Source organism: Platalea leucorodia, assembly GCF_965183815.1.
Source record: "Platalea leucorodia genome assembly, chromosome: 2".
Lineage (NCBI taxonomy): Eukaryota > Metazoa > Chordata > Aves > Pelecaniformes > Threskiornithidae > Platalea > Platalea leucorodia.
This window is the reverse complement of record NC_138824.1, coordinates 84824015-84847617: the sequence shown is the minus strand read 5'-3', so window position 1 is coordinate 84847617 and position 23603 is coordinate 84824015. Positions and strand designations below refer to the sequence as shown.

The window sequence follows — 23603 nt, the reverse complement described above, 5'->3', positions numbered from 1 at the left end:
GAAATGGCATTCACTGCTGCTCTGATAGAGTAGCATGCTGCTAGGTTAATGTGGCTGAAATCAGTGGAATATCACGAGGATAACAGTGAAACTGATGAAGTATTACATCAGGCCCTTTTATTTTAATCAACCTCCTCTAATATGCATGGGCATTTTTTGGAGCTGTGTGCTATGGCTCCATGAACGCCCATAAATACAGACTCTTCTCCAGGGAGTATCTTTTCTTCTCATTTGAACTTTTCTCATACTAGGTCATTTTGGGGAAAAAAAAAAAGAAAATAAAACCAAAACCCAAACCAACACCCCCCCACCCCCACCCCACCCCAATTCTACTCTTTAGCATAAAAGGACTGATGCAAAACAAAAGGCAAAACACTGGCTTATACCCCAGTGCCCTGACCAGTATTTGAGAGCTGTCAGTTGCCAGCTGTACCAATTAAAATACATCAGTTGGCCTTGAGTGATATTGCCCTGAGTTGTGGCCCACACATGTCTCATTAGCAACACTCTCCTGTGGCAGCAACTCTGACCTGATAATTCTGCATTTCACAGCTACTGCATCAGTAACACGCTGAGCCCAGCCTTGGTGAAAGTGTGGGCAGGACTCGGCTCACAGTTAGGACACCTACATCTGTAGTCAGGCACCCAGTTTTAGTGTACAGTGGTACAGCCAACGGAGCCTACACTCAGATGACCAGAAGTATTCGTTGCCCTTTTTCACATCTTTAAGAAACAGAGATACACCTGACTGTCCTGTAAAGCATTTACTTCTGTATTAGGAGACAAGAGGATGAGAGAAATAGCTCTAGATTCCACAGACACTAATGACAAGATACACAAGGTTACTTAAACATATGTATCCTGTGCCATCTGGGATGCTCTACCACATCTGTGAATTAGTGTGAGGTGGGCAGATATGAACCAGACCTAAAGGAGACTGCTGGAGGAGACCTGTGAAGAAGACTTTGTCCAGAGGCAGCCAGGGGGGGCATCCCTCAGCTACAGGGTGCTTCCACAAACAGCACTGGAGACCTATGTCTGAGCAATGATAAGACCTGGATCTCCACTGATTATAAGGAACCTGAACACCCCGCTCACAAGCAGACATCTCGATTTAGTTGTCCAAATCGAGACCAAATCCCACACCATTTTCCACTGATTTGAAAGAGCTGTGTTTGCTCACCATTTTAGGAAGAAAAAAAAAGAGGATGTTTCTGTCTTCTAAATCCCTGAAAAGCAGTAGTTTGTGTTTTCTCAAGGCCAGGTCCTGAAGTTTCATCCTGCTGAAAAGGCTCTCCCACATGTGCAAAGCTCAGCTGCTGCCAAGGAAGCGCCTCGCAGGTGGAAAACTGCCCCCACACAACAGATGGCAGAAGCACAGCCCCAGGACAAAAGGCTGTGCTAAAAAGATGCGTCTAGATTGATTTCTAAAGTGTTTAGAAATGCCTGAGAATTAAGTACTTTTCATACTTTCTGGCTAATGCGTCATCACTGCAGGAAGGTGTTATCTAAAGTGTTTTTAGCTATTTTAAAGTCAAAAGACCCATGTTATTTTACAGCAGCCAAACAATTGGCTCCTAACACCTACTGAAGCCTTCCTTCCTAAACACTGATTTTGAAGAAAAACAAGACTCTTTTTTTCCTTACGTGCCTGATACAGCAGTCGTTGCCTTTCCTAACGCAAACAACTTAGCATCTTAGCATTTGTACTGCTAAATTTTTTAAAGAAAACAAAGTTACCCCCACATGAATATGATCTCTTACCTTATTTCTCTCAAGTGCATTCAGGAAATCCAAATCTGTAGTGTCTGAAATCCCTCCGTGTAGGATAAGAACTTTGCTATCAATTATAGTGGCGAGGGGAAGCCAGCTAAAGACGTCTCGCAGAAGACACAAAATCTGTTTCCCATGGTCCTGTAAAACATACGCTTATATTAGATCCTATTTCTGGCAGATTCTGTTGCTTCTAAGTTCAAGATTTTGCTGAAGTGTGTGCCACAGCCTGTACGAACAGGTCTGTCCAGGTGACACCCTGAACTGCAACACTGACACACGTGTTCCGACGTTTACTTTAGGGCCGTTTGATTGCCTCTATAGCATTTTGTTTTTCTTTCACATGCACCTCTTTTTGTGTTCTTGAGTCACCTTATGGATGTTATTTATTTCATCCGATAGATCTATGAGCATAAAAGGCTAACACTTAAAATCGTTTTGTCAGTTATTCCACTGATATAATCCAAAATAACTTCAACGACATTACTAAAGTCATTCTGTATTACACCTAAATAAGATGATTGGAAGTTTTCTTGTTTACACAGGTTTCATTTTAAATGTGCAAGACTACAAAGAAAATACAGGGGAAGGAGGAGGAATCTTACCTTGTACTTCTTTGAAACTTCTTTTGTGAAGCCATATCTGAAAATAGGACCACATCATGAACTGGTGTTCAGTACGCCCCTTCTGCATGATTTTCTATAGTGTTTGCCAGGAGTTTTCTATCCCTCTTTTTCTCCTGCCATTCTGTCTCACCTCTGTTTAAATGTGCTTTCTTCTGCTCTGTCTCAAGAATTGTGTTAAACTGATTTCTTGTACATACAGGAGATCAGGAGCAGAATCCAGACGAATAATTATTAAATGGCTTTTTTCCCATCTAAATGAAATAGCTTAGCAGTTTTATCTTTTAGATACCGGAAAGAAATTTCAAAGGAACCTAACTGATGATGGGCAAAAATTCCCACAAAACCTCCACAGAGGTTTTGTTCTAAGTCACTCAACTTTATTAGACAGCGTCGTCTATCACATCCTTTCCCCCGCAAGGGACAAGGATTTGATACCTCATTCTTTTAACACCAAGATCTCCTTGGTGCAAGGGGTATTTTTACAACACCCTAACTCTCAGCTTTCAAATCTACCGATGTGCAGCACTGCTCATCAAAATGCCCAGCAAAGAGCCACACACAGGAATGTATCTTTGCACTCTGTACCATCACAGACTTAGTTAATATTTTCCACTATTTTGGGTAGGAATTTTCCTACCTTGTAGATAAGGTAACTGATCTTGTTTTATGTTTGGTTTTTTTTAAATTAAGTAAGTGCTGAAAAACAAAGTATCATGTGAAACTGATTCCTTACATGGATCATTAATAGGATTTGAACCTGGGCCTCTAACCCAGGTTTATGCCTGGGCTAAAGAGCAATATATTCCGTGTACACGCATCAAATGACAGAAGGGGTACAACAGGTTACCCACCAGTCAGGCACCGAAAGACTTACTGGGGTGGCTGAGAACTGTAGGGACCAGGACTGAGGAGTTCTTCTCACGTCTGTGAGATCATTTTGCCTACAAGTCACACTTTCACTACAGTCAGAGACACTGCTTGTGCTCACTCCCTTGGCAGTGCTGTACAGCAGAGTACAAATGTCTGTATTAGAAAACAGGGTCTCAGCTGTTCCTCCAATGGAGTAGACCGCCACCTCGCAACTAATGGACCTCCGTGGTGTAGAAGATGATAGGATATTTACCCACCCCTTGTGTTTGGGAAGTGACATCTTAGTCTAAACTTAAGAGAAATATCAGCTCCTGGTTTACTAGTTCCATTGTATTGCATACTATTATGTCTTTTGCTATGCTGTGGAAACAGCCAATGCTTTCCCTAAAATATAATCCTTCCATCCTTTCCCCAAATTTGGTGCTCTGGAAGCTGCACTAAGCCCATTGACTTCAACAGATTGTGATTAGGTGAGAGACAAGACATGACTCCCGTTCAAGTGCCTGTGTGTAATGAGGATGGTTCTTTATCCCCCTCACATATCTTGAAGATGCAGAGCTACACCTGAATACAGACTAAAACATTATTTCTGGTTTGGAGTGCCACAGTGGCTAAAGCAGCATTCAAAAGCTCCAACATTGCTAGTGCAAGGCCAGATACTCCCTCCCCCCGACCCCCTAAAATCTACCTCAGGTTCATGATGTAGTCTTCATGGTTTCCTCTATTCAAGTGCAAATCATTGGGGTAGATAAGAAGAAATGCAAACAGGATTATAAGTATTTCCATAGAATTTTTCCCTCTGTCAACAAAATCACCATTAAAGACATAACGGTTTTGTTCTGAAGGCAGACCATTCTGCAGAAGGAAACAAAAACAAGGACATTTAGAGACACTTCTATGCTACTGTAATAAAGGAAACAGCATTTCAAATGACATTACATTGCTAGAAAATCTGCAAAAAAACCTGCACAATACAGAGATCTAAAATGCAACATTTCCACTGCTTAGAATAAAAATCTCTGTATCAAACGTGTGTGAGCCATCAGAGAAGAGATGACCTCTCTGACTGTTCTTATGATGCCATCTCTAATCCTTTCCTCTACCTATTAAATTAAATTGAAAGGGACCGATAGGAACATTATTCTTCTAATAAAATATACTTTTCTGTTAATGCAACTGCTGCCAGGAAGTTACGCACTTGCAAATAGAAAGAAGTCATTCATTTTGAATGGAAGACAAGAAATCCATGAAGAATGATCTTCTGACACAAGTCTGAAGGTTCTTATGGTTCCTTACACAGTAAACAAAATGGATTTCATATATTTACACCGTTTGCAGTGTATGCTTCTAAAACTCCTGAGAAAGACTGTAGTCCAGAGGACATCAAATCTTAATACATAACTCTGAAGAACCTTCATTCCAGTTGCTTTAATCCTGAAAGCACTACTTGAATTTTACTCACATTGCACTTTGCCCACACCCAGGGCAAAGATATACTTGAATGCTCACAAACCTGAGAGGCCGTACATACAGGTATTTCTTACCTTATGTTTTCTGAAGGTATAGAGCACTGCTTTATTATGAATGGTGACTTATCAAAAGCTAGTACTGTGATTTGATGGTGTGTTTCATCAGATTAGTTATCAACATGTCAATCGGTGCCACCAGCTTACAGAAAGTATAGCAGCAGTTATGTGTAGCTTATTTCCAATCATGAGTATCAGAAATACTATTTCAGTTTTGACTTGCCAGAAAAAGGAAATCTCTTTTTTCACAGTTGGCATGCACAAGAATTATCAACAGAACATCTATAAAATCACATTACAGCTGTGGAAGCCACTCTTAACAGGTTTGGCAGCATTGCAAGACATCCCACTTCCTAAATACAGCCACTGCGTCAGTGTCCAGCACTTCCTATGTTCCTGTGGCATTCCCTGGTGTACTGCCTTAGCAGGTTTATTGCAGGATGCATGATTTGGCCAGAGACTCAATTAAATGTTTAATTTGAATCCATTAGGAAATCTCTTTTTTGTCCCAATCAGCGTCCTGTGCTTTTATGTCGGGATGCAGTAGTGAATCCTGGTCTCTCAATTCCCACAGCGGCACAATCCCGACTGCTGTAAACACAGCTTGCTTGGTTTTTGCCATAGCCTCTCCCCAGCTCTCTCCAAGTAAACTTAGAAGAGGCGCGTGGTTGCTCTGTGCACACAAGAGTGGCAATTTATGAGACTCTACTAATGCAGTGGGTTGTAGTGGTTTTAAAAAAGAAAGGATGGATTTCAGGAGCGGAACAGACAGGAGAGACTCAGCAGCAGCTCCTAGAAAGATGAATTAATAAAAGCTTTGCCTTATAACTGAGAGGCATGTGAATCACCGGCCGATTGTCAGTATACACACAGCCACTCCCTAACTGCAGTCCTCACGGAAAGACAGATCTACAGAAGCACTCTCCAGACTCTAAAAGCTTACCCACAACTCTTAGTTTTAAATGAGAGTTTGTTTTGGACTTCCAACTTCAATGTGACATTTTAGTTTTGTTCCACACTCATGCGAAGTGTTTATTTCCTTTTCTGTGGTTTCGACCAACAATAAGAGCCGAACTAAATTAAAGGCTGTTGCAGCCTCTGACACGTCAAAGAGGCGAACAAGGCTCTCTAATGATCAGCAACTTGCTGCTGGGCGTCATTACTGTATCTTCTGGGTTAGTGATTAATTAACTTCCGTTTGTCGTTTGCATTTTCTACAGCTTCAGGCTATTTCTATCCATAGCATCCATTTAACAATCTAACTTAGCAATACATAATTTAAAATTCAAGGGTTTCAAGGAATTTCAGGAAATGCTGTAATTTAATGCAGATTAATGCAGGGACTGAATGAACCTTACAAACTGCCTATTGAGAAAGAAGTAATTATCTTAGCCTCACCCAAACCAGGTTTAAGAATCATCCACGCTATTACAACCAGCATTGTATCGATAAGCTGTAGATTGCTAGCTTCTGTGTTTGCTGTCGGCAGTTTGTAAAAGTGCTGTGGTAAAAGTTCCCTGGACAGAGCCCCACGCTCAAGGCACCCGGTCTGCATGCAGGCCTCCAATATGCTTCAGCAGCCATTTCAGCTCTGCATGGCTCCGCGCAGACCTGAGATCGCTACGCTCTTTGTGGCACTGTTTAGGATTGCACCCTCTTGTTTAAGGTTACGGGTGGTTCATACCAACTCGGAGAAAGAAATCCCTTCCAACTGAAACAGAGTTAGGGAAGCAGAAAAAAATGGATCCCAGAGGCTGACGGGGTTCGCTGCTTGGCTGAGTAAACTGCTCAGAAGGGACAGAAAATACTGTGTCATTTAATTTGCTTCTGAATAACTAAGCAGTTCTATCATGTGCTCTCTCTTTTCTCAGCCACTTTGAAATGACAAAATATTTGTCCATTTTATTCCGTTTGGTGGAAGGACTGCCCTAGAAGCTTAACAGAGAATGACTTGGGGTAAACTCTAGTGCCTGAAGTCAGTGGGAGTTTTGGCTCTGAATTTAATGAAGTCAGCATTTAGTCCTTGCTTAGAGTTTTTTTTCTCTTCATAACATCCATTAGAGAGGGTAAAAAGAATCATCTTCTGTTTACTCCAAAAGAGTAAAATTCAGGCTGATTGCAGTTGTACCTATAACTATATCTGAGCATTTATCTTCAAAATAGTTCTTTTTCCCATTCCAGGTCCCGTGTATGAAACCAATCTGTATCATACTCTCATTTCAGTTTCAGAAAGGAAGATGGTCTAATTAAGATAACAGCTAAAAGCCTGCAAGCCAAGGACCAGCTAAACATAATTGATTGATTAATAAGAAAAGCAGAACTCTGTAAAAAGGTCTGATGATACTTCAACAGGCTTCAGGTATGCACTTGGGCAAAACATCCAAGTTTCCATTCAACAACTGTCAGATAAAGTGTAACAAAGTTGGAAGCAGGGGGGAATTACATCATTTAAACACCTGGTTTAGCTCACTTCAGTCTCCGTTCAGTGCAGATGAATGTGTAAGGATCAGACACAAACCCTTTTCCCCGGAAAGCTCAAATCAAAGAGAGTATCTGCTAAATGAAAGGTGGTGATTCATGCTAAAGATAAATGTGAAACTAAATATAGGAAATTTCCCGCATCTTCCATCAAATACACAATTGTGGAAAAGATAGCCTGGAGCTTTATTTTTTTCACATCAGTAAAACAGAGCTATGCTTTTTTTAACATTAAAAAGTGAGCAGCTCTTCAAGGATATGTAAAGGGTGCCCAGGTATTTCCATTTTGTGCAGACTATGTTATTGCTTCCAAGACTTAAAAAGCTTTTAAACAGCTAGCACTCTTTTTCGTTTCCTGTAAACAAATAATAATAAAAAACACTTTGTGGGTATCAATGGAAGGCCTAAATGAAAGCTTCTGCATTTTTTCTGGAGGGACAAAATTATCCATGGTGTCCTGTTACATCAGGAACTAAGTTAGCTCCTGATTTTAGAAGACTTTAGTCAATATGGAATATAAACCAGTGGCAGGACTTTGGAGACGTTGCAAGGAACCCTCTTAAGTTTTGGTTCATGCTCCAGTTCATTTAGGAAGAGAAAGATCTCCTGGATCTCCTCCTCCACAGTGAGCAAGAGGGTTAGGACAAGGAAAAGCTACAACAAAGACACCATTCAAATTGTTCCAGGATTTGTGTGTGTGGTACATGCATGCTGCAGGTACAGTTCTGACAGAGATAAATCTATCCGACATAAATACGTCTTCTTAACAAGAAGTCATGAAGAGAAAACGCTACACCACAGACTGCCTACCTTACCTTATAGAATATCAGCAAAAGATCATCCAGGTTTCCATGCAAATCTCCTATAGGAAACAAAAACATAATTTTCTTTTTTTTTTTTTTTTATTTTCTCACAGAAGAGGAAAGAAATGGTATTATAAAACTGAAATTAGTTAGTCCTAACAAGTTTTTCCCCATGTTTTCCTTAGTAATTTGCCTTGCATTAGGATTAGCTTCATTTTAAGGTACATGCTGAAGCTGCTTGTAAAATCTGGCAATTAAATACTTAAAAGAGTATCCAATTGTCTGGCATAAAGTTTTTGTCTTTCCAGCTGGATCTGAAGATCAGACCAGTCACACAGCCAAAGGTTCACTCAGGGAAGTGGGAGTAAGATGAACAAACATATTATGAATGCGAAAAACAGAAAATGTCACTAAAAGACATTTAGAAATATGAGAGACTTCTACATACTAACAGGTTTAAATTTACTAAGTAGCCCGCTCTATACAGCACAACTGAACATCTGTCTGATTCAGGGCCAGGTTTTGATTACTACAGGCTGGATTTGATGGAGAGTAGCAAGAACTGTCCATGTTTGTACGCCCCGGTGCTAAGGCCACAGGAATGACAGATTAGGCCCTTTCCGAGAGGTTTATTTTGGAACAGGCAGGGGGATTTCACCCCAACACAACGGATCACTGCAGCATAGCTCCCCTCTGCATGTGACTGAACTTCATGCTCGCAGCACCAACCTTCTCACATCTGTGACACCACCACAAAGCCACAGAATGGTTTCAAAACCTATCTTGTGATAATACGCTTTCACCACCAATGAGTAGGAAAGAAGTGACATTTTTACCCTTTCTACATGCTTTTTGTGCCACTTTTTATTAATTATGAGCCTGCTGAAGTCATTCTAAGGAGTTCTTCAAGCGATAATAGATTTTTCATCAGGTATGTGGATGCAAACATTTCAGGTGCATATTTAATCTGCATTATTAATTTGAAATTAAAATAAAATGGGGAGAGGGATACCTTATTTTAAGGAAATCAACATTTTGGACCAATTATGCCTAAGAATTAGTCTTTCACCTGCTGCAGAGGATCTTTCTGGTTACAAAAGCTATTTGTTTCAACAGCTGGGAGGGGTCCTGGCATCCTTTAGATGCTGCTTACATAGTGCAAATGCAATACAAACATGAGGAGGTATGTTTTGCTTAGTAAGAACACGCTGCGTAGTGAACAAGTATGAAACCATGTTTCCTTGGTTTGGAGAGAGGTTTTATTGGTTTGGTTAACAAATGATTGGTTCTACAAAACCTGCTTTAAACAGACCCTTTCCTGGCAATCAAAGTAGGCACATAACCACACCTTAAAAAAACATTATTTGTTTCGCATGTGTCACAGTACCCTTCCTTATACCACTTTACTATTACACACAGCACACACTGCTAGCTGTCAAGAGTTAATGTCACCATTACTGTTCTGTTTTGCAGCTACTGCATTCTGTGGCAAGTCAGGATACTGCAACCCTTTATCTATAATTTACAAAAGCATAACAAAATAGACAGGCAATGAGCTCTTAGTTCTTGTGACACATCACATCATTCTGTGAGGCTAATTTGTTAGTTGTATACAGACTGATCAATCCTCTTGGGTCCCTTTAGAAATGAGGATTTATTATAATTTCAATATATTCTAGATAGTCATGCTGTCAATGAAAGGTCTTATTTGCCATTCCTATTAAGCCCTCATTAAAATCATCATTACTAAGTAAATTATGATGGTAAAGTCTTTTTCTCAGTAAGAGGAGAAAGTGCTGAGACTTGTAGCCAGTGATCAAAATACTCGGTGGCATTTTAGAGATGGAAGTGCAGGAATATTTAAGTTACACTGCTGTGTTAGCTGAATTAATACTGACTCATTCAGAAATGTTTAATGAGATAAAGGAAGAGAAGATGAGGGACTTTCTTCAAATATACTTTGTGTGACTCAGGAACCTTTTTTTTTTGTTTGTTTGTTCCAATTTATGCATTTGTGAAAAAAACAGAAGGGAAAAAAAAGGCATCGAAAACTTTCTTGTAATGGCAACATTTGGAAATGCGTGTATCATTCTCTAGCTACTTAGAATATCAACCCGTAGCCCAAAGCAGTTATCTTCTCTGGCACCTTACCGCAGACAGTTATCTCCTTGGAGTAGGAAGTTGAAAGATGCGTGATATTTGGCATCTCTTTGAGAACTCTCCTAGTTTCACATAATAGCTGCAGCACATAGCGGGCATGAAGCAGCTGTGAGAAAAAAATGCAGGGCAAAAAGGGAAACTTATTAGAAGTAGCAATATGTCTGTCTGCTTTATTAATATCAGACACGTATTGCCAAGATTATTTATATTACAGACCTCCAGACATGATTACAGGCTGTATGGTTTAGTGCTGAGAATTAGGAGTGTTCACAGCTTTGCACTTGCTTCCCAGTGAATGGATATAGAGCATTTAATGAACTTGCTTTACATATTTTCCCATTTTATTTCTAGAGTACTGTTTTTACTCTTCCCATCTACAGGAAGGATAAGTGACTGAGTAATACAGCACTCAGAATCATTGCATAAGGTCATTTGTTCAAAGAAACAAAAAAGGATGTAGTTCTAGCTGTGAGTAAAAAAAAAAAACAACAAACCAACCAAAAAACCCCCAAAGGCCATAAATGATATTTCAGCAAATTGCAAAAATAATGAGAGTGAAACTCCAGCAAGGGTTGTCTCATTAAGAGTTATCTTCCTGTTTGCTGTGAAGTTGTTATGAGAATTCAACATTGAAGCTTCTAGTCTTCTCTGCTAATGCTTTTTATGATAATTTTGTCAGTCAGTGATTTTTAAGGCTTTTAATTCAAACACAGCTCTGAGGAAGTTTGGTAGAGGAGACAGATAAGCTACAGACTGACTTTTCAAGATTCATGTTTTTAAAGCAAACAAAAAAGGCCAATTACATATAATCATTTCCTTAATAAAATGCCAACCATATTAAGAGAAAAGAGAGCTGACAGTAAGGTGAAGTCTGGGTGGGCTCATTTATCATGCGCTTTACATTTTGCTACTTTTAAGAGCAGCCTCTGCAGCAAATTACAGAAAAAAAACCCCACCATTATTTAGTAAAATGAAAAGCAAGATAGACCCTTATCCTTTATCTACAGTATATTGTGAAGGACAAATGCCCACAAGTTCAAAGTAAGCTGTGCCATGTCATGCTTCCCTGCACCACCCTCATCTTCTAAGAGGGCAGCAAAGGGGCTTGCCCAGGAACACAGAGAATCAGCAACAGCCTTCTCAGTGCCTCAGCAGCCTCAGACACCAAGCCCCTGAGATTTGTGCTGCCACCCTGTTCCGCTCCATTAGCGATGCTTTATATTCACTCTTCCATTATGGTGGAGTCTTGCACACTGGAACGAGGTGATTAACCCTTGCACTTCAATTCCTCTAAAAAGAAGGGGGGGGGGGGGGGGGGGGGAGGACCACACAAGGAGCACTTTCAACCCAGAAAAAGATGATAAGTAGTTTCTAGGTTAGCTTAGGACATCTTCCCCAGCCCTGCACCCTCACTGATAACCCCTGCCTTGCAGCTGCTAAGGGTTCCCTTTTCGTGATCACTGTCATCTCAATGCTAGAAGAGGAGGTCCCCACTAGTCCCTGCCCTCCCCAGTGCTGTCTCTGGTGGTCACGCAGCCAAGTAGTGAATCAAATCTGGGAACTGGTCTGGCTGAGAACTGACTGCTTTTGATTTTGTTGTGTTAGCTTCCAGCCAGATGGGTTTCCCAAGACAGCTCACCGTGTACCTGTATGATCACGTCAGGGTAGCAGGAAAGGGTAATGGGATGGAAAGGAAGGGAGAAATATCTCCTTAGGCACCAGTTTAGCCTTACATTGGATTCAACGGATTGTGGAGCTACAACTTGACAGAGATTTAAAATAAGTAAAAAGAAGTCAAACTATTTGCGACTTACCTGTTCATTCCTGAAAGCATGAAGAAGAGCATTGGCATCTTCAACAGTAAGGGGGAATGAGAGTCGTGGTCCATAATAGGAGTCTGGAACATCAATCCTCTTTTCAAATTCTGTTAAACATAAGCCTTCATCCACCACCTGAGAAACGCTAGGGCTGGTGAAAATGTGAGAAACTGGAAGAAGAGGGAAGAAAAACAACAATGTAGAAACTCTGCCAGTCCCCCATTGGGCCATAACAGCATGACCAGAACCGGCTGAATATAACTGATGCTTCACTTGCTGCAGTATTGCAGTGGCCAACTCCTGCCTTGTACAGGGGAAGAGCTCCAGGTGTCCCCAGATTGTTTCACAATACTAAAAACAAACAAAGCCAAAACCCAAGCAAAACCCAAAAAAATGAAAAACCAGGCAAAACCTCTGTCCCAACAGCCAGTAGCTGTGGTCAGGATGTAAAACATTTCGCACTGAAGTTGTGGGGCAGTCTGCTCTCACAGGTAATGAGAAACATAACCTGTTACAGGCTTTCTTCTCCTTCCCCCACAAAGCAAGGAGATTCAAAAGTCATAAGTGATCATTCAATGACCATCATCTGTCTAAAATTCAGTATTACAGTTTTAATACAGGTTTTAAAGATTCACTTTTATTGCTTTTATTTTCTACATAAAATTTTTAGGCTAAATGCCAGCAAATCAGTGATTATTTAAAAAGTCATCAACAAAATCCCATTTATTCACAGTGGATTGCAAAGCACTGCTTTCTGACACAACGAGGAAACAATGCCAGCTTTTGGTTGGCTGCCATAAAACCACCGGATGAAATAAAGTAAACAAAAACATAGCGGTAAAAGTAGAGCATAGCTTCTAATTTTCCTGGAACATGGAGAAAGCAGGACCATTGCTAATTGCTTCAAACTGATATTTTCTTGACATACCCTTGAAATGTAACTGAGTGAACCGTAGATTTCAGTGTTTTCTTCTTGCAGATTGTCTTTATCATATATCCTACTAAAAGAGACAACCAGACCCAAGAGGACAGTGTTCTGGCAGCTGCTGTTGCAGAGTTGTAAACACTTTTTCCTGGGCTACAGGTAAGTTTTCTGTAACCTTGATCAGATGCAACTGGAAATAAAAATGTATTATTTATTGCTGGAGGAATACCCATGGCTGTGACTCAAAACTCACAGCAGCCAAAATGGGCATGTGGCCTCATAAATTATGAGATTCATAAAGGCCAGCTTGTCTTGTAACTGGATAAAATCCAGATTAAAGAAAAAAAATAGATAAAAATATACTTTTTATCAGCCCTAGATTACAAAAAAAACTTCTTTTATCAGCTCTTCTGCTGTGAGCTGATTAGCACATTCATTGTAAAGCCACGTAAATGGATTAAGGCATCAAGTAACAGCAAGGTGCTCAGGGTGCACCATTTCCACCAAGTACAGTCTGATTTGCAGTCGTCCACCAGTTACAGCTTTGTCTGGCCGGACGCCAGAACATCACCCATGGACTGAAACTGCTGGTTCCCACATACTGATCAGCCAAGCACATCGGCACCAAGTCTCATCCCAGCTCTAGGAGCAGGTCTCTGGATGGCATCACCCTCTGTGCCCTGCCTCTCAGGAAGGGGGTGGCTGCAGACCACGGAGCCGGTTCCTCAGACCACCCAAATTCCTCATGGCATGCCTGTTCTGGCCAGAGGCTCTCCTCATCTGACACGACTCCTTCAGAGTCAGCGATTTTCTCAGCATTTCAAGGCAGGCAGACACCTGCCCATGCCTGCTCCTACTGCAGCCCTCCCTTCCTGCATGCAGCAGGCTACCCTTCCCTTTACCTCTGAACATGAACCTGCCTTCCTCACAGCCTTGCTTCCTTTTTGGCATATGCCCAGGCTGAGAAACCCAATCTCCTTCCCTGTAGGGCGTATCTCTGCAAAATACACCCCATTTTCCACTCCTGGATGAGTTGTCAAAAGCAAGTCATGGTCATTAGCCTTAGAGTGCACTTACGTCTCCTCAGGCAGTCTTTCAGCTGCCAGAGGAGTCAGTAATGGATGCCCTAATGCAGCCTGGGGATTAGTGTGCTGGCTGACGAGCACCCCAGCTCACCACAAGCCCCATGCAGGACTAATTCTGAAGGATTCGGCACCCTTCTCGTTTTAGTCATCTTCTAGTTGAAGCTGTGAAGGCTCTTTCAGCCCATATTGAGAGACAGGGACAAAAACTCTTGACATGCCTAGTTCAGGCACCCATCTTAACACAGGATTGAAATACCCTCTGCCATTATCTGCATATCTCCACCAGCTACAGAGTGCAGGGAATGACCTGCTTTGTACTCTGACGCCAGAGGTCTAGCCCAAACTCAGCGAGTTTAGCCTTCGCTATTAGCAGACCCCATACAACTACCCTACAGGACAATAGCTATATTCCATGTTAAACACAAAAGCCCAGAGCTACATGGAGTCTGTTTGGCCACAGAAAGCCCAGGGACCCGGTTCTCCTGACAAGACCACCTTGCCATGGGAGTTGTTCAAGGCAAGTCAAAGACACCACTGCCAAGGATGTTACCACTATCAGGGTAACAGGGAATCAGCTACTTCTGTGGCTCTGAAATAAGCTCTCTGTTCTGACACCATCTGTGTGTCTTCAGACTAACCACTGGGGTACCTGAGAGCACCTCTGACTCCTGGGGAGTGCTCTTACATCTGCCAGATACTGATCCCCAGCCATCAGGTCAAAGCCAGATGGACCTTGAGCCCACTAAGAGGATGAAGATTTCTGTAACGCTCCAAACATTTATTCCTTCATTCCTTTCCTGGCGCTGTAGCTGCAAGCAGCTGTGATTTATTCCCCACTGCAAGAATCACTCTATGCAAAAAGCCTTGGAAGGTTGTTAAGGCTGTAAGGGAGGCATCATGGGCAGTGAAACTGTGGAAAACAGCACTTTTTTTTGTTCCCTTTTGAAGGAAGACTCCAGGAGGTGTGGCTCATGCCCTGGTGACCTTGAAAGGCACAGCCAGGGGTGCCTGGGACTCCCAGTCCCACCACTTTGCCCAGAACATGTTTGCAGCCTTCTCACCCTCAATGCACCCACCAAAGATTTAGTAGATGGGTCACCTTTTGCTGGAAAAGCAGTTTCCAGCTTTCTCTGACCAGAGATGTTTCAATTGAAAGGCTGAGTGGGTATGCAGATTTCTGGGGGGAGGGAGGCAGAAAAGTGTAAGGTGGAAAAGTTTTTAATTCTAACTTCCCACAAATCCTTGGAAAATAGCCTTTAATCAGATGCAGAACAAGAACAAGACACACAGCTATATAATATCTCAATCACAAGTTAAACTGCACTGACATCTTAAGCAGGATGAGAGGATGAAAAAAGCTTCAGGGTACAACAGATAAACAATCACATCAAAAGCACTACTGTGTTAATGAGATAGTGGCTGCTTTCTTTCTTTGAAGAATACATTCTGAAAAAGCAGATTAAAAAGAGGAAAGTGACAAGATGAATAGTGGAGACTGAGTGGTTTATAACATAAGGAAAAAGACAGATCACAAAATCTTCAGGTAGCTTTCTCATCACATACTGAGAAGAACAAGCAACGTATTCTCTGGTAAGAATATTATATACTGTGTTCTTGGAGAGGGCTTTTGAACCATATGCTATCACTCTAATGTAAGTGAGCACACACTGATGAAAAAAAAAAGCCAGAGAATCGTGGGGTTTAGAAAATGCTTGGGAATCGCAAAGTCAATTTGAAGCCTCTCTGCTTGTTATGTTTACACTCACCATGGTTCACATCTTAAAACTGTGATTCAGCAGAACTGGAAGCAGTTCATGAAGAATCACTTTATTCAGCACTGATTTTGCTTAAATCAGTAGGGCTAGCATGTATCTGTAACACGAGGTGTTAGAAAGGGGGAAATAACAAACCAAGACAAAAATAAATCCTTTGGAACAGTTATCAAGCCTCAACAATTTCAGTCCTAACAGATGAAAGTTTTAAGCAAGCAAGACAAAGGGGAGCTTTCCCATAAACCACACACTTTATCACGTGTTTCAGCCTTAACCACGTCCACAGCTCCTAATATCTGCAAGACCAAGAAACACGTCACCTGCGCAGTGGTGACAAGGGGCAGCCCACAGTACCCTCTGTCCCTCCCTGGGCACGGGTGGGGCCTGGATCTCCACCTGCCCACGAACGGCTGATGCATGTAGCAGCGTGCTCTGTACTCAGCCACTTCCCGAGCCCTAGCAAGTCACCTGAGGTACCTCACTCACCTTTGTTCCTTCTGTCAATAGACACAGTTAATAAAGGTGGATCAATCATATCTACAATGAGCAGCTGTAAAATTCCCTTTTAATATTCTAATGAAAATAGAGATTTTTCCCAGTCTCAGACCTAGTGCTACTATTTTCTTTCCCACTCAGGTGGAAAAGCTGAACTGAGGTATGCTATCAGCATGTAGAAGAAGCAGACAAAGTGAGCAGTGTCTGATTTTCTTTGAGTTTGCCAATTCCTTCCCAGGAAGTTAAATGACTAAAGCAGATTTTTTTGCAGAATACAGTGGTAATGGAAAAAATCAAAGGAAGGACTATTGTATCATCTGCCTTGGCTTTGGAGCAAGGCTCAAACATAATTTCTTTTTCTGCAGAGCACAGAGAGCATTAGGCACTCTAAAGTATTTAAGAGAGAAAAATTGCCATTTCTAAAGGTTGTCATTAGAACACTGAACCACTTATGGTTTTGATGGTGGTTTTATCCTGCTGTCAAAGTGTCTTGTGCAAATTTTAATTGGAATAACCTGTGGCTGGACCAGATGAAAGAGAAAGGACATTCTCTTGTAATTCAATAAGAAGGGGACAGCCTTCTTTTTAACTCTGCTGGGGTTAGATCTATTCTCAATTTGTTCCGGGAAGTCATGTTTGTTTTCTGGGCTTAGGAAGTCACTTTCAGTCCGTCCTTCTGTTGAGCTTGACCTCAAAAGTAAGTTTTGTCCAAGGATCCCAAAATACTACAAAAATTAAAGGTTATTCTTTGACTAACTAAGCTTTAACTGAGATGCTTTCTAAAGATTTATCTCCAGCAGTTTAAATTTATTTCATTTTTAATCATTCACATACTGATACATGTTTTGCAGCAAAATCTAGAACAAATTAAATTAAAGAGTGGTCCAGAACTGCTTCAGGGAAAAAAAAAATAAAAAGAAGAAGAAGAGCAACCTCTTTGAAGGCAATCTCTTTGATTACACCTGCCCTTAACCAACTAGACACATTCTTTCTGGATAATCACATCTCATAGTTTAAGAAAACATGCATAGAAAGCTGTAAAAATTGGAGTAAGTCAGAATCCCATGAGAACAGCTTAACAGAAGTAACATATGAGAAAGCACTCTGAGCACGTCTGAGTATTCTCATAAGAACAGGTATCATCTGTCCTGTCTTACATCCTGACTCACTGAATAGACATTGAGCAGAGTCAACACTTAGAGGATCAAATTCTTACTACTGTATTTGGGAAATCAAACCTCAGCCCCAGTTCATGCCATAGGCTGTAAACATCACATTGAAAATTAACTTTCCTTGCACCAGGTTTTTCAAACAGAATCTCCATATTACTTTGATTTTTATCCTTACCTGAATCAGTATGAGTATAGTGATCCAGCATGAACGTAAAAAAGTTGGATAGCTGAGTACGGAAAAGAAAAGAACAAACAGATACTAATCAGTTTAGGGGATCCAACAAGCATTAACATTCTCTTTCCTTACTCAATTACTAGCCATTTCCCATTTAGGGGGATCTAAGACACTACTGTACGTTCCCATAGCATCAGCCTACAATAATGACACAACTTGTGTCCTACTACAGAAAATGGCTTACTCCTTTCCTTCTTTGCTATGAATTAGCAGATTGACACTATATGAATACATACAAAGTTCCAGGGCTGTATCAATGCTGCTAACCCTTTTGGGTGTAATTCATCTTGCCCATCATGCAGACTATTAGCCCAGACTTCCTTTATAGTCAATAGAAAGAAACTGCTACAATGAACCAAACTGACTTTAGACACTGGTGCTAGGATGAACACAGAGCCCTGGAAGTTCCTAATTCCCTGTATTGACCCTAAAGGAAGCCTGAGCTGACATGCTGAGACACTGATATCTCTGTTGTACATGTCTTGCCTCACAGACACGGTTAAGATCGCCCATAGTGGGATGACCTGCAATCCCTGGCTAACAGAGCTGTTCTACAGGAACCTCTAACCTAGGTACAGTTGAATGGGCAGAATGGTGTCCTGCTGCTTACATAGTTTTTTTATATATATATATATATATATATGCGTGTGTGTGTGTGCGCGCGCACGTGTGTGTGTATATATATACGCACACACACACACACATACACACAATTAGTTCATCTGTGAGGCAGGGAAGTGGTTTTATTATAACAGGACACAGCTTTGTAGGTAGAAATAACCACATACCCATTTTGTTTGTGCAACTGCAGTCCTCTGGGGATAACATAACTGCTTGTACAGGAAGAATTGAAGATTACAAACCTGTAGTTGATCTTGCTCATCAGCATATTCGATTGACTGAAAGATACTCAGAGAATAGCGGCGCCTCATCTCTAGCCGGGCCATTGTAAAGCGGTACCAATTCTGGATGAGGATAGCAGCTCTAATGACTGTCAAAACAGAAAGCAATGGAGCACATGTGGATGCAGCGTAACCTACAATGAAAACGCACACGCTACCTTTGCAGAACTTTGCAGACAGATGACAGATTCAGTCTGTTGTGCACAGTTGACATTAAGATGGAGCTCTGTAAAACTGAGACTTAAAAAGTGCTTTCTGATAATGAATACATGATGCATTTACTGTTTCTGTCTTCAGGGACAGACCCCAACTAGCTGAATTGCTCAGGCCTATACTGTTAGAAACCTTCCCCATTTCATTGTCCTGAAGGCAGTACCCATGTAAGAAGTCAGACATGTTCAGCTGACGGGCAGTATGTGGGTTTTGGGAAGGTAAGGAAAGGAAGAGCAGCAGTTTGGCCTACCAACAAAATGTATTTCTTTACCAAGCTGCAGTCAAAAGCTTCAGACTGCAAGCTGTAACATGAGCATCGTGTAATGACAGAGTTTGTAACAGCATCTTTTAACAGAAAGTTTTTGCCTGCACGGCTGTATCAGCAAGCCAGCAAAATTCAAACCTTAGGGTAAAATGTTAACAAATGGTATTGAAAGGCACAATAGTTGCTTAAATAGACATGCCAAAAGACACACAGCTGTATCTTTGGCTAGCTTAGTGAACAAAGGAACACTCACCCCAAGAATTCAATGGGACATCTCAGAATACACATCCCACTCAGCACTTTAAGAAATTGTGTCTACTATTGTCCCAACCTGGAAAACTGCTGGAGACTTCACTGAAGGGCAGTCACCAAGACTGCAGCCTAGGGTGAAGGGCCTGCTGCCTACAGGCCCCAGTCATGCCACAAAAAGATCACATTCCCTTAGCTGCTCAGAGAAAAGTTTATCAAGCAGAACAACACCTGGTGGCACAAAGAGGTCCTGGGGTGGGCGTTGCCCTGGGGGGAGAGCTGCTCACACGTATGTCAAGCAGTTAGTGCTGCATGAACAGTGGCCACCAGCGAGAGCTGTGCAGAAGGACAGGAGCTCCAGGAGCTGATGCCCACCTGATCCCTCCCCACCATGCTGCCAATCCCCCCTGCTACTCCTGGTACCCAAAGGGCAGCAGGTCTCAGGAGCTGGGGCGTGAAGCGTGGGTGGCAGCAGCACCAGCAGCTGGAAGACAAGAGGAAAGGCAGGAAGCCATGCCCTCAGCATTACAGGTGATCACTGCAGCTCTGATAGACCTGGAGGGAGGAGAGAAAGCAGAAGGCTGGAGGGGCTGTGCTCAGCCTGAAATAACCATGAGCTTGGGAGAGGGGCAACAGATGAGCTCAGCAGTAACTTCTGCTGTTCCACAGAGCTGTGACTCTCTAATGCTTTAAGGATGCTTATCCAGAAAGACCAACTAACTTTGAGAAAAGCATTCCTCGGCCACTTGTTAACTGTTTTTTAAGATCAGCTAGAGAGGAATAAATGCACATTTCATATACTTAGGGCATATGTAAGTATGGATTTATCTTCCAAAGGAGGACACCATTTACTATATAAAATCGGAACAAAATGTAGCTACTCCCTCGAAGATCTAGCAGCTGAAATAATGGCAAATTCAAATCATTTGCTCAAATTATGGTTAGAAGGGGACTCCATATTAACATGCTTAGCCCTGCAAAGCACTAAGAGGGGCGGTCAAGAGGCATTACAAGCATCACTGTGTCACACCGAGAGGAAGACAGAGAGCAGGGGTATTGGATCCTGCATCTGTCCCAGTGCAACCACATTGCCACTGCCATATTCTTGACTGGCAACAAAAAATAGAGTAAGGTAGGAGGCTGCTCTCAAGAGATGTCACATTTACTCACTTAAAGTTGAACATAATTCTTTCTTGACTGGTTCCTTACCTCTTTTTCCCTACCTCTTTTTCCACTGCACTCTCAACAGGATACCAGTAAATAAGTAGACAGGGCCAGAAATGTCAAGCCTTTCCCTCCAGCCCTGCAGCTAACACCTCACTTCAAGGAGTTTCCTAAGGAACCCAACCCTGAATAGCTCAGCATAGGACACAGAAAAAAAGTCTTTACGCTTCTGATCTTGGGAGAACGAGTCAAAGCAGCTGCAGGGCAACTCTATCAAAGGTACAAGGACCAAAGGAATACACTGATCTTATCTCTTGGTGCTCCCAAGAACTAGAGCTCATTGCTGAGCAGATGACAGACGATCAGGAGAAGCATGGAAACAAAACTGAGATGTCCTCCTGAATTCCAGAGTTTGACACAATCACCATTGCACAGTACTGCAAATTAATGAAAAAGAAAAACAGAGGAAACTAAAACCAACACTAATGTCTTAACATGAATATGCTTATATTTTATTACAGTTGCCAAAATGAACAGTTGATACTGAAAAACAAAACAAGAAATAACAACCAACAATCCATACTAACGCTTTTTTTTCCCCCTGCAAAACAGCAAAGAAAAGCTCAGTACTAGAAGGACAACAGTTTACACTAGTCTATTATTTTAGCTGATCACAAATACCAGGGATTTTGAGATTAGGATGATTTTTTTTCTTAAACTGACAGTTATGCAGGTAAAGAAAAACTTCCACAGAAAAGTGAGTCTATTAATAAATGTATAACATTATGGAAGCTTTTTTATAAAAGTGCTTACAGGTGCCATAACAGCACATTGTTTGCTTATTTTACCATTGTAAGTATATAGTATAGTTAAAGTGGGAAAGTTTTCTAGTCCAGACAAGGCCAAAATCAGTAAAGACTCCCATCCTACAGATATTGCATCTGTCCTAGAAAAATCCCCCTGCCTGAAGGAAATGTAATCCTTATATGACTAAGAGCATCCTTTGTACCCTACATAAACTCTGAGATCTCTCTTATTTTCTGTCCTTTCTGGAATTCACCACCACAGACCTGAAAGCCTGACACATCACAGCAAGGCTGTCATCAACTTTTCTGTTTAGAAGAGTACCAAAGGGGTAAAGCACAGCCACCAGCACAGAAACTGATTTCCAGCATCAGAACCATTAAAATTCCCATTAAAGCCCCCCTGGGTTGCTTAATGGTCCTGAGCACTTAACACAGCACAGTTCCACTGGTACCACATAAGGCAGATATGTATCGACCACTATGGTTAATGTTGCAAATCTAACAGAATATTTCCTGTCATTTTTCTTTTAATTGTACTTATTACAGCGCTGCTATTCTCAGGACTGAGTCAGAACATGATTTTCACACTAGGCTAAACTGCATCTGTAAAAGAAATTGTTATCAGTTGCAGAAGGTCTCTACACCAGCAAGTACCTGTTAAATTCATGTTATTATTGCATTAGAGGGACGTACAGCCTCAGGCTGCAGATAAAGTGATGGTTCAGCATCATTTGACTACTGCTGAAGTGCAGAAAGAATACCCTCCAACAACTGGAGAGGACAAAACATTGCCAAACAAGCACACAAAATTATAAGCCAGCTTTGGGGCAGCAAAGCCTGGTTCCACACCAATGTGTATTGATGGCTGTAGACTGAGAAAGAGTACAGTTCCTTATGCCCACTCCAGCCTTTTGCGCCCTCAGAAATATTCCCCACTAACTCGTCTCTGAGGCCCTGCAAGGCACATATACGCATAATATGCAAACCCGAACAGGAAGGGCCGCTTCCCAGTTACAGGTCGTTCTGGGACTCCAAATGTTTCCGTTCTACTTCCACTGCTGTGATACAGCACTGATGCTGCTGTGGCTGCCAAGTAGTGTACACGAAGCTGAGGGCTACCCTTAGATCAGTCAGCTCGGATCCCTGTAGCCATGACTAAGTGCTCCTGCTTCTTAGTCACCAGTTTCCTGTGACTTGTGTCCTTGCTTGGTAGCCAAAAAGAGCCTTCCTTTTCAACCATAGCTGTTCAGCATAATAATCTCCTAAGACTATGCACAGTGCCACATAATGTGGCTCTCAGCAGACCTGCAAATTGTGGTTTAATGACAAACCTTGAAAGAGAACACAAAGGGTCTGAACAAAGCTCTGAGCCAATCCCGGAACCCACCTGCCTATGCAAAGCCTGGTGTGTTTGTACCACGGTGTGGTATGATTAAAAGCAAGGGGATGATGCATTAGTTTTTTAATTGAACGTTTAACCAGGTACTGTGCAGACTTTCAACTGACAGCCTCAGTGACTGTCAGAGAGAATTTCAGGCCAGGCACTTGGTATGGCAGAAAATTGATTCTGAGAGTCACGTAATAGCTCTGCTTTATTACACATTTCATAATTGGGGTCACTCAGCAGCAGGGAAATTGGGGCAGTTTGCCCAGGAATCCTGTGTTGTGAAAGGCTATAAAAGGTCCCCCTCAATACCTTACCCCATACGCTTTACCAGTGACAGAGCGAGCACAGACACATCTGAAATTAAGCTTCTGTCCCAGATGCTGTGAATCTTTTCCGACCCGATCTGTAGATGTTAGAGGTGGTCTACAGTTGCCTTCTGACCTCAGCCAGCGTCTAAAAGCTATGCACTCTTTTCAAAACAAGATAATTAGAAAATAATTTTCTCTGAACAAGTATTTTGACAACAGGACTGGGGGGAAACATTACCCTGCAATCCTCTTCTGGTGTTACAGAGAGAACAACCAGTGACCCTGAAGACAAAGGCAGCACTCACCTTTCTCTGACCTTCTGTCAGCTACAGAACTGCTGCACCCCATGGTTCCGATGATGCTGCCCATCAGTTTTAATTGCTGCTGATACGAAGCATGTTTCTCTCAGCTGTTAGCGTGACACACATTTCCTGTGTTTTTCCTTCAGTGATGAGGATTATAGGCTTCTGGGCTCCTGGGCTCTTCCTAGCACTCCTAACAGGGAGAGGATTGGGAGGGAGGGAGGGAGAGGAAAAAAAAAAAAAGCACTTGACAACACAGAATCTAAAGTA

General features: G+C 41.8%; 1 protein-coding gene across 1 annotated transcript in view; it reads right to left on the bottom strand.

Moving 5' to 3' along the window:
- PPEF1 (protein phosphatase with EF-hand domain 1) overlaps positions 1-23400 on the bottom strand; it is a gene marked incomplete at both ends in the record, with an annotated part of 29548 nt that extends 6148 nt beyond the window's left edge. Inside the window, 9 exons of the mRNA XM_082330994.1 lie at positions 1765-1914; positions 2379-2415; positions 3958-4124; positions 8089-8135; positions 10228-10342; positions 12051-12223; positions 17678-17729; positions 18601-18728; positions 23337-23400. Of these exons, the coding sequence (XP_082187120.1) occupies positions 1765-1914; positions 2379-2415; positions 3958-4124; positions 8089-8135; positions 10228-10342; positions 12051-12223; positions 17678-17729; positions 18601-18728; positions 23337-23400 (933 nt within the window). The remainder of the gene's footprint in view (positions 1-1764; positions 1915-2378; positions 2416-3957; positions 4125-8088; positions 8136-10227; positions 10343-12050; positions 12224-17677; positions 17730-18600; positions 18729-23336) is intronic.
- Between the last annotated feature and the right edge of the window lie 203 nt (positions 23401-23603).